This window comes from Pinus tabuliformis, chromosome 8 (assembly GCF_031772625.1).
Source record: "Pinus tabuliformis cultivar Carrire ecotype Pingquan chromosome 8, CPIR1, whole genome shotgun sequence".
NCBI classification, from domain to species: Eukaryota; Viridiplantae; Streptophyta; class Pinopsida; order Pinales; family Pinaceae; genus Pinus; species Pinus tabuliformis.
This window is the reverse complement of record NC_142294.1, coordinates 1,912,483,283-1,912,499,217: the sequence shown is the minus strand read 5'-3', so window position 1 is coordinate 1,912,499,217 and position 15,935 is coordinate 1,912,483,283. Positions and strand designations below refer to the sequence as shown.

Here is a 15,935-nt window from a genome sequence, read left to right as displayed (position 1 = left end):
TACAGTGATGGGTACAATCATGATTAGTAAAGCATGATGAGATGCAGCATTATGATGATAGGTGCATCATGGTGCAGCATACTGAGGTGCAGTGTGATGACGAGATGCAACACAATGAGAGGTGGAGTCACCTTGGAGAATCAGTTGAAGCAGCATGTCTTCAACTGATCTCATGTATCATCTTCTTAGAGATGATCTCTGCTCTTATCTAAATAAGTCAAAGTGTTGACTTCTGTTGTAAATGTACTATCTCTCTCTCTCTCTCTTTACTGAACTATTGAAGAACATAAAAGAAGAATTGATCAAGGGTTTCCCCACATTGGAGTTTGCCCCTGGCTAGCGCCACATCTTGTGTCCTCTTGTCTTGGCTTGTCTTCTGCGATTTATGTTTATGTTCTATCTGTAGTTTACTTTAATGCTGACGTGATTGCTAATCTGGAAAAGATATTAAGTTAACTATGAAAATTGAAATAAATTGCTCTAAGCATAGAACATATCTAAACTTAACATGGTATCAGAGGCGAGGTGAAGACGAAGCCCAAGCAAGAGTGAAAGAGCAATCACCGAGGACAGTTGGGAAAGGACAAAAGGATCAATGGATTTCTCATCCCTCTTCAAATTCACCAAGGGTGAAGTCGAAGCAGAGAATATTATCAGAATGGCGTAGCGGAAGTTTCTGATAGCCTAAAGATCACTTCAATGGGAAGTCTGGATCTAAGGGTGGAAAGAAAGACAGATGCCTTGTTTGCAATAAGTTCGGCCATTATGCGAAGGAGTGTTCGAATGGCAGGAACACATCACTTGATGATGATAACAATCATTTTAGGGACATCTTCAATGATCAGAGGAATGACAGGTAATGTAGGTCATCAAGGAAATGGCTGACTCTTCAGAGAAAGCAAGGAACCCCAGGTATGAAGAATCAAATGTTGTTTCTGATAAAATAAAGAAGCATTATCTTGTATTGGCCCTCTCCTTCAGATTCTGTGGGAATTTGGCTTATTGATTATAGTGCTTCAAGGCACTTCATCGGATAGAAGGGTGCTCTCTCGAATTTGGTAAGAGATGGAAACAATCGTGGGATTATACTTGGAGCCGATGCCACCTATCCTGAAAAGGGTGTAGGAAATGTTAACTCTCAATTGAATGAGGGTAACTCGATTCATTTACAAAATATCTTTTATGTACCTGATCACAAGACGAACCTGGTGTCCATTTCGGCAATGGAAGTCAAAGGTTTCAGGGTGGCATTCATCGATGGAAAGGTACGCGTTTGAAAATAGAATTTTCAAAGATCCTTTTTTTCATGGGTTTAGGGTTTGGCAATTTGTATCAAGTTGCAGGATGGTCCATTGGGGATCATGTCAATTGACATATATCATCTATAACATCGGAGGTCTACTTATGGGACCCTACCCGATGTGAGTCGGATGGTGACATGGATGCCTGAATTCAAGAAGAGCATGAAGGTACATTTCTGAGATGTACCGAATGGAAATCTATCAAGGGGACCATTCCCCTTATGTAGCAGGTCCACAGGTTTGGAACAACCCAAGGAGCTTGAGATTCATGATCAGGAATCTCATGTATACAGGTGGAAGAAAGCCCTCTATGGCTTGAAGCAAAACACCCCGGGCATAATATGAGAGGATTGATAGTTCTCTGATGAAGCTGAGATTCACTAGGAGTGAAACCGATCCAAACCAATGCTCGAAGGTTGTGGATGATAGACCTCTCATACCGGCACCTTCTAAGGACGACCTATTTCTGACAAGTGCAAACCCTCTCATTTGCAGCAGTAAGAGGGAGTTGGATTTCGGATGTGGAACGATAAACTGCAACCTGTGACTACCTCGAGGATCTTAACTTTCAAGAAGTTATATGGTAGTGATGCCAGACTAGATTTGGGAAATGCCTTTGAGTTTCATAAACTCATTCGCATTGATGTTCTTGGTGAACTTTTGTCCAAACATATGTTTTGCAGTTAGCATGATGAGCTCATATATGGTTGAGCCTCACTGGATTGGTGCCAAGAATCTTCTGAGATATCTTCGGGGCACAATCTCTCATGAATTGAGATACACTGCTGGAAATGTGAAGCTGCATGATTATTCGAATGCTGACTAGGCAGGCAGTGTGGAGGATTGCAAGAGCACTTCTGAGTGCTGGTTCTCTTTGGATTCTGCTTCGATATCATGGATGAGCAGGAAGCAGAAGTCGGTTGCTATAAGCACCACCGAGACCGAATACATAGCTACGAGTATGATCTCGTGTGAAGCTGCGTGGTTGTGGAAGCTCTTCAGTGAGCTGTTTGTACACATGATGGATACCATTGTGATCTTCTGTGTCAACTAGGGGGGGATTCGATTGTTGAGGAATCCCGTATTCTATGATTGCTCCAGCAGATAGACATCAGATACTACCTTATCAGGGATATGGTACGTCGATGAGCGAGGAGGCTCCATCGCATTGAGACTGATGTACAGGTCGTAGACATTCTGTCAAAGCCCCAGGGAAAGGTCAAATTTGTGACTTTCCCGAACGACTTGGAGTTGTTGAGAGACCCTCTTATGAGGGTCCTGCATGTTGCATGCATTGAGCTCTGGGAGCTCCGGGGGGCTTGGGGTACTACTGGAGCAACACGCGACCATAGGGCGACTCACCCTCCCATAATGGTGCGCTGAGTATAGGGTGAATGGCTCGGCCTTCCCTTGTGATACCCCGAGGCGACTTAGGGACATGATGATTGGTTCTCCTGTCGAGGCATCCTACCCATGCAGTCTGGGACTCATGGGAAGTACCTCTCATCTGATCAATGAGCAGGGAAATGGGGTTAGGGACCATAGTGTTACTATCGATGGACGTATCGTTGTATTTACCGTACTCCCTATGCTAGGATGACCTCCATTGATCTGGGATCAGTATGAGTGGTTTGAGACACTCTCTTGTGATATTGATCTGGGATCAATAAAACTGACTTCGGGTCAGTAGAGAATGGTATGAGACATTCTCAATCAATTCTTCTTCTTCATGGTTCAGCAGAGCAGAGCTCAGCAGGGCACTGTTGGCAGAGATAGTACAGTCTGGCAGATGGATCAACAGATGGAGTTCTCCCTAGTTGAGAGGGAGTGTTAAAATTGGAAACTAGGGCCAAACTCCATGTGGATCATCTTATTAATGGCAGCTGATATTTTTTTTGGATCCCTCTCATCGAGAGGTGTAGGATTGATCTAAAGATCATCCGATTCTGATAAGTATTCATGGAGATATGAATTTATTTGTGTTATGGGACAATTCGTCAAGGTCGGCCAACAACCAAATAAACCCCACATGTGCTCAACGTTTTAGTATAAATAGAGGTGCCTTGAAAGTCATTTGGACACACTCACAACTCTCTTGTGATCTCTTCCTCTCCATTCGTTTGGGTTTTAATGGAAGGAAGAATCCCTAAGAGAATATGCTGATCTAGGAGGTTTGCCCTAGCCCTAGACGAAGAGATCTATACGCTGCCCTCATCTACATTCATGGAGAAGAATCTTCGCTGCCCAAAAAGGAGGCTCTTATATCGCAACAAGGATAGGGTTCAACGCTGGTATAGAGAAGCCCTAACAGCCCTAACGCTGTCCTAAAAGAAACCCTCAAACACAACAAGAAGAGAACCTTGATCTGATCTTAATACGCTGTCATAATTGGAAGAATAGTGGGGGAAACACAGGGCTTATAGAAGCCCTAATTGTTGTTCTCTACAAGATCAAGGCACAGTCATAAAGAACCTAACGCTGTCCCTAACACAGTCATGAAGGCAGAATGCCCTAGCCACAGGACTAAAGGGAAAGGAGATGCCCTAGACATAGTTGTTGTCTTGGGTAAGAAGAAGCTATGTTGCCTAAAGAAGATGCCACCTAAAACATAGACTTAGAAGAGAGACCTAAACGCTGTCTTGGATCTAGCTGCCCTCTACATTGTCTTGGTTCTAGGTAATAGTCATGTATGTTGTTATATTGAAGCTGCCCTAAACGCAGTCAAGTTGAAGTTATGGTGAAGACCTTAACACTGTTCTAGACCGCAGTCTTAGGAGGGGTCTCATGTACCTTAATTGCTGAGTGTGCAAGAGAAGATTTAAAGATAGCTGGGTTGTCTTGCTGTTGGGCTAGGCTGCAGGCCATAGCCAGTAGCATGGAGGATTAAAGTTTGACTTCGATGCAACACAATGATATTTAGGTACAACACAATGGAATAAGGTGCGTGGGCAACATGAGATAGTAAGGTGCTGAAGACAACATGAATGAATGAAAAGGGGTGCAGCGTGTTGTGATGGAAGCAACAACATGGTATACTACAGCTATATGATAGTGCAACATAGTGCACAGTAACAGGGGTGCAACACAGTGATACATAGTGCAACATGATGTGATGGAAGCAACAACACGATGCTGAGGTATTGTAGCATGCATTTGGGTGCAACATAGTGCAATGAAGAGCTCAACATAGTGTAGCAAGAGGAGATGCAGTACAGTGATGGATACAATCATGATTAGTAAAGCATGATGAGATGTAGGATTGTGATGATGGGTGCAGCACAGTGAGGTGCAACATGATGACAAGATGCAACACAATGAGAGGTGAAGGAGTCACCTTGGAGAATCAGTTGAAGCAGTATGTCTTCAACTGATCTCATGTATCATCTTCCTAGAGATGATCTCTGCACTTATCTAGATAAGTCAAAGTGTTGACTTCTGTTGTAATATGTACTCTCTCTCTCTTTGCTGAACTATTGAAGAACATAAAAGAAGAATTGATCAAGGGTTTCCCCACATTGGGGTTTGTCTCTGGCTAGCGCCACATCTTGTGTCCTCTTGTCTTGGCTTGTCTTCTGCAATTTATGTTTATGTTCTATTTGCAGTTTACTTTAATGCTGATGTGATTGCTAATCTGGAAAAGATATTGAGCTAACTATGAAAATTGAAATAAATTGCTCTAAGCATAGAACATACCTAAACTTAACACCTGTTGAGCCCTCTGGGTCTCTTGGATCCATGGAAGGATGTCCATTCGTGCTGCAGACATATCAACACTCCCTCTCAATGAGAGGGGTAATCTCCACGAGTCCCAACTTGTCTCTGAAGTACACAAACTTGTCTCTTGGCAACGTCTTCGTTAGAACATCACTTGTTCGCTCAACAGTGGAGATCTACTTGAGCCTTATTGCTCTCCTCTGCACCATGTCACAGATGTAGTGGTACTTGATCTCAATATGCTTCGACCTGTCATGGAACACGAGATTCTCTGAAAGCTTCACACAACTTTGATTATCGCAGTGTATCACTATCAATTCCAACTCTTGGTCGAACAACCCTGCAAACAACTTCCAGAGTCATACTGCTCTGGTACAGCTTCATTGGCTGCAATGTACTCTGCTTCAACAATGTTGAGTGTGATCGATCTCTACTTCGTGCTCATCCATGATATCATCGTAGATCCCAAACTGAAGCATACACTCGAGGTAGTCTTCCTATCCTCAACACTTTTTGCCCAATCAGTGTCTGTATATCCCTGAAGCTGTACATCCTTGTTTGCAACATACCTCAAGCCATAGTTCACTGTACCACACAAATATCTCAAGATGTGATTTGTTGCAATCCAATGCTTGTGTCTCGGTTCTACCTAGAACTGGCTCAAGGTGTTCACAACAAAGCAGATGTCCGACCTGGTGTTAACCAAATACATCAACATACCAATTAATTGCTGATACATAGATGGATCTACCAATCTGGAGTCGGAGCCTCTTAACTTCTTCAAGTTAGTCACCATGGGAGTCGCCATGGATTTGCAATCCATCATACCGAATCTTTGAAGGATCTCTAATACATACTTTCCTTGACCAAGGAAGACTTCGCTAGGTTTCTGCCATACTTTTAATCCCAAGTAATAGTGCATCAACCTAAGATCATTCATGTCAAACCTAGAAGCCCACTGCTTCTTGTACTGAATTATAAGAGGCTTGGCACTTATCAGAAACAAGTCATCAGCATATAATAATAAGATCATAGGTGCATTCTTCCCAACCTCAAAGTAAAGGTTTGCATCGACTTCACTCTTGGTAAATCCCAGTCTCGTCAAATAGTTATCAATACGAGCATACTAAGCTCTTTGAGCTTACTTGAGTCCATACAAGGCCTTTTTCAACTTGCTCTATGTATACCTCTTCCTCAATCACGCCATTGAGGAAAGCGGTCTTTACATCCATCTAGTGTAGTTCCCATCCCGTAGAAGCAACAAGTGAGATGATGGATCTAATGGAGGTGTACCTAGCAATTGGAGCAAAAGTCTCATCATAGTCTTCTCCATCTTTCTGGGAGGATCCTCTACCCACGAACCATGCGTTGTATTTGTCAATACTCCCATCTGCAACATGCTTAATCTTGTATATCCACTTGGAAGTCACCACTGACTTCCCTTCAGGCCTTGGCACAATTTCCCAAACATCATTCTTCATGATTGATTGGTACTCTTCATTCATTGCTTCCTTCCAAACTTGCTGACTAGTTGCTTCTCGATATGTAGAATGTTCTTCATCAATGAATTTTTTATGAGAGCTACATAGTCAGAGAACCTTTTGGGTTCCTTCTGCCTCCAATGTGGATCTCAACCATGCTGGTCTCTTCTTGATCTTAGGAATTATGACTGGTTCTGCTAGATCTTGAGGCCCTTTTGGCCTTCTGGTACGTTTTGTAGAACATGAATGCTCTTCCCATGAGGTCTCATGTTTTACTTCATCCAAGGAATCTACGAAGACTTCCTTAGGCCTCCAACATGCCACTTTCTCATCGAAGGTGACATCTCAATTGACCTTAATCCGTTGTTGCTCTGGAATGTATATCTGTAGGCCTTTCAAGATTCACTATATCCAACAGATATGCATTTCCTTCCTGAAGGCTCAAGCTTGTTCCTCTTATCTTTAGGAACATGAATATATACATGACAACCACAGATTCTCATGTGCCCGACCTCTGGCTTCCTTTTAGAGAAGGTTTCTTTAGGAGTCATATCTTCTAGAACTCTATGAGGACTTCGATTTTGAATGTATACAACTACCTGTGATGCTTCACCCCATAAGGACAATGACAAGGCCAAGTCATGCGTCATGACTTTGACAAATTCTTCAATGGACCTTTTCATTCGTTTTGCTACGAGATTTTGTTCTGGATTATAGGGGACAATCGACACCCTCTTAATCCGAGCTTGTTTGCAGAAAGCAACAAGCTCCTTTGAGGTGTATTCTCCTCCATTGTCAGATCTCAATATCTTTATCTTTCTGCTTGTCAAGTTTTCCACTTCAACTTTGAATTCCTGGAACTTGTCAAATATTTCGTCCTTAGTCTTCAAGAGATATATTCATTTCTTACGAGAGAATTCATCAATAAATGTCATATAGTACAACAAACCACCAAGCAATTTTACAGGCATTGGACCACATACATCAGAATGAATCAAGTATAAAGCTTCCTTAGATTTGTTGTGACTATTTGGAAATGGTTTCTCGATGTTCTTCCCAAGAGCACAACCTTTGCACCATCATTTTTAATTTGCAGTTTTGGACCCCTGACACTATTTGACCTAATTCAGACAATGCTCTAAAATGAAGATGTCCATTCCTTCGGTGCCATAACTCACTTGGATTTATTTCGTCATGTACTAGTGCTTGATCTGGTTGACTTACAAGTCTATATAGTCTTCCATCATGAATCCCAATAACCCTAGCATCATCTATACTAGAGCCCTTGGACCAAACAAGTACTTTGCCATCCACAAAAGCAACTCTATCTCCTTTATCTTCTAAACAAGAAACAGAGACAAGATTCTTTTTCAAACTTGGTACATAGAGAACATTGCTGAGATGTACATTGTTACCAGATTCCAACTCTATGGATGCCTTTCCAACTCCTTTGACTACATAGCTGTTATTGTCTCCTAGTTCAACCCTTTGAGACAACTTTTTTGTCATGCTTGAGAGATTCCCACACTCTCCAGTCATGTGCCTTGATGCTCCACTATCTACTAGCCACATGTCATCATCATCTGCAAAGGAACCTATCAAAGTAGAATAGTAGAAGAAATCCTTTTCACCTTTGGTCTTCTTTGGTTTTTCATCTTCTTCAACTTCTGCTGCGGAAGCATGTTGTTTCCCTTTTCTTTTCTTGTTAGCCATATTAGGACAATCTCTCTTGAAATGTCCATATTCTTGACAACCATAACATTGTATCTTTGATAAGTCTTTCTTCTTTTTAGAGGAAGAAGATCCTTTTCCCGACTTTTTGTGTTGAGGTCCAATCTTCTTTCTTTTGTTTTTGAAATGAGCTGCAAGGGCTTTAACTTCCTCATCTTGTCGATCTCTAGTCATCAATCTTGCTTCTTCTTGAGCACACAATGTCCATAGTTGTTCAAATGTAGGCACTTCCTTCCAACTGCTTATACCTGTTGCAAAAGCATCCCATGATCTAGGAAGACCATTGAGTGTTGTAATTACTAGTTCTTGATTAGGGATGGATTCTCCAATTGCTTGAATTTGATCTCTTATTTGGGAAATCCTTATGAAGTAAGAAGCCACAATATCGTCATTAGTCATCCTTGTATTTCGAAGTTTATTCTTCAAGCTCATTGATTGACCAACATTCTTGATTGTGTAAAGATTCATTAGGGCATCGTAGATATTTTTTGAGGTATCAAGTTTTGCAATGTAGGGAACCAAATTATCCCTAATGGGGTCCACTATGACGCTCATAGCATTGATGTCATCCTCCTTGAACTTTGCTTTCCCTACATCATCTTCTGGTTCAACAACCTTTCCTTTCACAATGTCCAAAACCTTGTTCTTTGCAAGAAGAATATCTATTCCAATTTTCCAAGCTCTGAAATTAGATGCTCACTCTAGCTTGTTTTTGGATTTCATAGAGGAAGCTATAGAAACCAATCTACAAGAAGGTCTTGAATAAAATGCTCTTTGGGGTTTGTCATGGTGATCTCAATATTTCCTTCGTCCTTCACCAAAGCCCTAATACCATGTTGAGTTTCTTAGTGCAATTAGGATTAGCTCAATATTTTGAAATTATGATAATTACTTTTGATGTAGATCTTCTTTTAGCATATTCCAATATATCATTTAGTAATTATACTTTAGAAATTCAAACATAAAGAACAATAGAACAATAGAGATCACAACGCACAAGATTTACCCTAGGAAAACCCACTATGGAGAAAAACCCAACAACCTTTTCAATAAAGAAATTCTTTTTGTTCAATGAGAGACACATCTAGACCTAAGGTCAAACTTGGTCTTCTCCAAGTCAAGTCACCCAATATGATCCTGCACTTCGCTCTTGATCCCGCATTTCTAGAATTTCGGTCCTCCTGCAATAGCCAATTGCCTTAGAATTTCAGCCCTACAATAGTTGCCCCAGTAACCCAGAAATTTCGGTCCCCTGCAACAGTTGCCCTAGAAAAATCCAAACTAGAGGTAGAGAGATTGCTCCACAAGTGTGAGATGCTAGAGAGAGGAAGAAGAGAGAAAAACTCAGCTTTCTTTTTCGTCCTTCTTCGTCCTTCTTGTCCTTCACTCGCTAGAAACTGTCTTGTATGAGAGAATGCGAATGTGCCAATGGAGGAGGCCGAGCTGTCTTTATATAGTAGTTTGTCTTGGGTGAATGGACGTGTCTCTTGGCCAGGGCCGACTTGATTTGGAGAGAAGCCGACTTGTCACTTTTGGAGCCAAAATTTACATTTCAAAAATTCAAATTTTCATCTTTTAAAAGTCTGAGTAGGACTTTGACTAAAAATCAAATTTTCCTTGGACTCAAGCATTTATAAATATGCTTTACAATGATAAATACAATTACGTCAAGTGACCAAATGTAAATTATGAAGACCGACCATAGTTACAAATTCAACATTGCCATGGATGCACGTCCTTCAGAGCTCCTTAGGACAGTTCAGAGTTGGCTCTCATTGGCTATGGATTGAGACGAACCACTAGATGGACTACTTACATAGGATTTGCCAGCTATATCATCTCCAAGAGACTGAGATAGAGGAGCACTTTATATTCGATTGCCTCATTTATTATGAGATCCATGGGAGATTTCATTGCTTGTTTAGGGGTTCCAAACCCTTTCCAGTTTCTTCCAGTACTCAGACCAGAGATGTTTATCCTTTTACATGCAGGAGGTCCTCAGACTTAATGGCTACATTCTACAGCCTCCTCCTAGGTTAGATCCTGTTCAATGGATCACCTCCTTTACGGTGCTCCCGCTAGCAAGGGGCATTAAGAGACAGATTGATGACTCCAGATCAGTTTGGTCCCTCGGGACCATTTCCAATCTCTAGAGACCTCAGCAAAAGCACCAAACTGGATCCCTTATCAGCAGGTAAACGGGATCAACTAGACATTAGTGGCAAGTTACAGTGGTGAGGCAGCAGTGTAGTAGAGGATCTAGATCTTCCCCCAATTCTTTGTCGGGTCATCATCATGTCTGGAGTTTTCTTCATTGGGCCTCGGCTATTAGAGGAGGTAGATTTAGTGGACCATGACTCAGTCCCCAGATGCTTTCCTTCTGTATATCTCTCTCCCATTGCGGCTGTCGAGACTTGAATTTGAGAGTTTTCCATGTTTTTGCATGTAAATTTCACGTTTTTTTTGATGTTTTATTAATTTTATTTTTATTAACTTTACTTTTTGCTCTTTATATAGGAGACTTTTTAGTACTCCTGCTTGGTTTTGACATCATTCTACTCAGCAGTCTCATTGAAATACCTTGTTGTCATTTATTGGACATTAATATAATTATCGTATCTTATCTGCATAGTCTTTATTGTAAATCTGATGTATCATCCAGGATTTTTCAGTTGGAGATATGGTTTTTGTTTTCCATTAGCGTAACAACACATTGAATAGATAACTGTGACAAATACACATATTATAAATATATCACCATTTTCAATAAATAGTAAAATAGCATCTCATCATGTGAAGTTCAAAATTTGTATTTCGTTGAAAAGAATAGCCATGCTTACATGTGATCCAATAGAAATTTGATTCTCTTAAGCTGGTTTGGTTCTTGATTTTAATAGATTCGATGTGTATGGATCTTGTGGTTTATAAGTTAATTTCTATTTCACATGTGCAGGCGATGTTCGGAATTACATGTTGGTTATATAGGACATTTTATTCGCACATGCCAATGCCTTGAGAGGGGAGCAAAAAATTTGAGGCATGACTGGATGGAAGGCGGCATCAATGATATTCTTCTTCCTGTGGAAACATTTCACCTACATGATAGGTTTCAAAATGTAATAGAGCATGATGAAAGGTTTGAGTTTTATAGAGTTCCTGCTGTTGTGGAACTCTGTATACAAGCAGGAGGAGAGCTTCCTGAATATCTAATGAAGAGAAGAGATAATTTTTGCAACTTTAAAAATGATCTTCCATTTAACTTTTTAGATATGAAACGTAAGAAAATGAGTAAAGTTTTAGTCAATAAAGAAGAATCTTGCTCTACCTTGGTAGAAGAGCCCTCTACGTTGGCACAAAGAACACTACAGGCTTGGGAGATAATGAGGAGCCGAACTAAAAAGCTTATGCGTGTGTATCCTGTTAAAGTATGCCGGTTCTGTCCTGAAGTTCATGTTGGGCCGATTGGACACAAAGTGCAGCTTTGTCGTTCATTTGAATCTCAACCATTGAATGGGAAACATAGATGGAAATCTGCTAGTTTGGATGACTTGATTCCTCCAAGGAACGTATGGCATGTACGTAAGCAGGATGTGCATCCACTCTTAGATAAGTGGAGAGGTTGTTATGGTCATGCTCCTGCTGTCGTGGAGTTATGTATGCAAGGCGGGGCAGTAATTCCCAAGAAATATCACTGCATAATGAAGATAAATGGTTTGAGACCACCTTCGGTTTATCTTTCTTTTCTTCTACTTTTCCATGCACTCGTGATTTTATTCTTGTGCTATCTATTGTGCTTTTCGAATCTACACTTGCTTATTCATTCATTTTTAGACATGCACACATCCCTTTACAGATATAGAATATATGCTTCTACAGCAATCTAGCAAAGCAACAATAGAAGTTTGACAAGTGTCTAGCAAAGCAACAATAGAAGTTTGACAAGTGATCTCAATAGAGTAGATCTGAAAGGAAAATAGGTTCAAATAAATGGCAAGTTGGCTAATTTGTTTAATTTCTTTGTGGTCCAAACATATAGATAGAACCATAATTTGGGAAGGTTCGAGTAATCTAGGAAAGAAACTGTACAAGTTTGAGAAGTGATCTGAATAGACTAGATCTGAAAACAAAATAACTTCAAATAAATGACTAATTGGTGGTCCAAACATATAGTTAGAAGACCAGAAAATCGTTTTAAATACCATTTGAACTCCAAGTTCATTTTAGACCATGAGTATATATGCTGAAAATTTCCAATATAATATAAGATGAATATTGTTGAAAATTCAGGACCGTTAAGATTGAATTAGGAGTGGGTGAATGACGATAATTGGAAATTTGATGCAGACATTATCTGCTTCTACTCTGTTTGGCAGTTTAGTCTCAATCAGTTCCGTATATCTGCAAAAGTAATCTGATGCGGAACTGCTCTGCTTCACTTTCTGTTGTGCATTTCTCTTATAAAATCAACTCTGTATATTTACAAAAATGATTTGATGCAGAACTATTCTGCCTTCTTATAAAATCAACTCTGTATATTTACAAAAATGATTGGATGCAGAACTATTCTGCCTCATTCTGTTGTGTGGGTGTGTATGTGAAACAACAGTTGGATACACATATCTTGTGCCACCCTGGAATCACTTGTACAACTACCAAATACTCTCCTCTCCCGTCCCTTCCAAATTCAACCCTATATATCCACAGACAGATATTCACAAAAATTCTAGCTTGTTACGCTGAGAGGCACTCTCCAGCCCAATATAGTAGAGATGTTGTAATGTAATGTTTAACATTTTGACTAAGTAAAATTACATAAAAATAAATAAATAAATAAATTAAATTAAATAAAAAGATTGATGTAATGTAATGTAAACATTTTAACACGGTCAAGATAAAATGAAAAATATAAAATAAAAACAACCCTATAAAAATAAAATAAAAATACAAATAAATGGTATTGACCCATTGTATTCTACAGAATATAACCTAATTAAAGGAGGAAATTAAACCAACCTAGATCCATCTTAAATCCAGATCTACTAAGTGCCGAGAGGGATCAAATCTCTTGAGATGCAAACATCTTTTAGAGTGAAAAGAGAGTTGATCCCTCTTGGCGCTTGGTAGATCCAAATTTAAGATGGATCTAGGTTGGTCAATATTACAACCCAACTTCCTCTTAGGAACCTTCTAAACATAAAGCTTAACAAATGCATGTAAGCCACCTTGGAACTGCTTGTATGACTATAAAATATTCTGCCTCCCTTACTCCCCAAAGTCAATTTGTAGTCAATTTGTATATCTGCAGACGAATTAGTCACAGAAATCAACCTTATTAATATCATGACTTGGTTGTCCTTTTAGGAACTTTCTAAATATAAGGCCTCACACGTACATGCAGGGAAAGTATGTAAAAGATTAATCAGGAGTAGAAACCGATTGAAAAAGGAAAATCACAATAGTTTTACTTTCTATTATTTTTCAGAAAATCCCTTCTCATTGCTTATATCCATCTTACCTTCCAGAAAAAGAGCCACGAGTTCATAAAACAAATCCTAATAAAAAATCTGTTTCAACTTTTAGAAATACGAATGTTTCTACTTTTAGAAATATGAAAAGCATGGGATTCCAATCGGTCCAAAATTCAACTAGAAAACAACCCACCACTTCTATAATTAACTAATGAAACTAATTGCTACAGTTTGTGAGCTTGACACAAAAAAATCTGAATTTTGTGTTTTTTAAGTTTAGTAGGGCTGCTGTATTTAATCGAACTCAACATCCAAGTATTTTTTGATTCCAATAGCCCCAACTATTTTTATTTTCTTGGATCGGTTATCAGCAATCTTGGTGTCTACAATGCATTTTAGGTAGATGTTTAGCTTTAAAATTTACCTGATATGAATACAAATATACTATATTAAAAATATGATTGATGCCCATATCCTCTGGTAACTTTATATATATATATATATCATAAGAATTGATAACTTATTGGAATGATCTATAGGCTGGTTTGGGATAAAATTTATTGGCTGCTACTATAATCTGAGAGCATATTCAACAATCTGCAAGCTAGATATACCAATAACTTGTGACTTAGCAGCAAGTGTTGAGGTGCAATGAGGCACATTCAAGTGGAACTCTATAATAGGGGTTATCTACCCTTCTAACCTTGTCACAACAAACCAACATCTCACTTGCGGTGAATTGAACCTGGGTGGGGACGGGAACAAATAATCTGCCTAACTACTTGAACTATGAACTATTGACCATTTGATGCACATTTTCATTTATCATCTTTAAAATCTTAAAATACATATCTATGAACTGTTGACCATTTGATGCACATTTTCATTTATCATCTTTAAAATATTAAAAGACATATCTTCTTTGCTTTTAACTTGTTATAAGTTCTTTGTGGGTACCTATCACTATCTCTCCTTGAAATATCTTTTCTTTTTAGTGAAAATCAACTTTGCTTTTGGATTTTTCATTTGTTCCATGTTTTATTTTCACTTGCCATTACATTTCTTGAATGTGCTCAAATTGTCTAGTAATAACTCCATTATGCCTTTACAATTCGTCCATAAACAATTTGGAAATAAGACCTATGAATTAAGTTAACATGGGTGGAAAGAAAACTCTACTATGCCAAAACCATATCCTATTTTCTTGAGTAGTCACAAATGTAGTAAATTAACCAAGCATCAATTCACAACCTTTGTTAGTGGTTGAGTTATAGTGTAACTTGCAGTTCAACTTATTCCACACTTTTCTCTAAAATTGACTCAAATGTTGGCATCTTTCTCACTTGTTATAGTATTGTGAGTTTTTGAATTTATAGTAAACTTATGATTTCTTTGAAGGATAAACTAGTGATTTGACATGCATCATTGTCCTATTTTATAGATAAGAAATAAGCCATTTAAAAAAAATGGTTCATAGCCACAAATATTAAATCATTTTTCCTTTGTTTTGAGTAAAATTCAAAATAAAATAATGATGATATCACTGTATGGCTCTTTAGGCATGGGGAATGACTAATACAAAGTCAAAGTTGATGTTACATTGTTTCACCTTTAACAACTTTGACATGTGTTGTACATAGAGGTAAATACGTTCACATCTCATTTCAGTTGTGGTGAAAATGAATGTTTCACTTGATGATTGTAGCTTGGGCATGTAATTTTGCATAGGTTTAAGTGTCTAGTCATGCAAAAGCTGCCCAAAGTCTTTTTAGAATATTTTCTCAAGCATTGAGTAAGTTGCTTTTGAAACTTAGCTTAAGTCTAACTTAGGCAAAACATGTAAGTTGCTTTTCAAACTTAGCTTAAGTCTAACTTAGGAAAAACATGTAAGTTGCTTTTCAAACTTAGCTGAATTCTAACTTAGGAAAAACATGTAATTAATTATGTTGGCTATTGAGCTAAAGAAATTTAGGAAAAGTAAAGTATTTACTTTAGTGATTATGTTTTAATCTCAATTGTCAATCTCAAGAGAGGGGAGATGTAAACTCAACCATCAATCACTTTGGAGATTAGTGTTAGGGATTTAACTCAATGAGAAACAAAAGCAAGACTAAGGAGAGGAGAAAGACATACCACATAGAGAACACAAGACCTTGAGAAAGGCAACTAATTGGTAAATGGAGGAGGACTTTATTAAAGTTGGAAACTAGGACCAAATTCCACTTTGGACAGCTAATTTT

General features: G+C 38.8%; 1 protein-coding gene across 1 annotated transcript in view; it reads left to right on the top strand.

Annotated features, from left to right (window-relative positions):
- The window catches only part of LOC149244106 (APO protein 4, mitochondrial-like), a 62,327-nt gene extending 50,201 nt beyond the window's left edge, over nt 1-12,126 (top strand). The window contains exon 3 of the mRNA XM_089374739.1: nt 11,181-12,126. Coding sequence (XP_089230865.1) covers nt 11,181-12,111 — 931 coding nt within the window. The 3' untranslated portion in view covers nt 12,112-12,126. The remainder of the gene's footprint in view (nt 1-11,180) is intronic.
- The last annotated feature ends 3,809 nt before the right edge of the window (nt 12,127-15,935 follow it).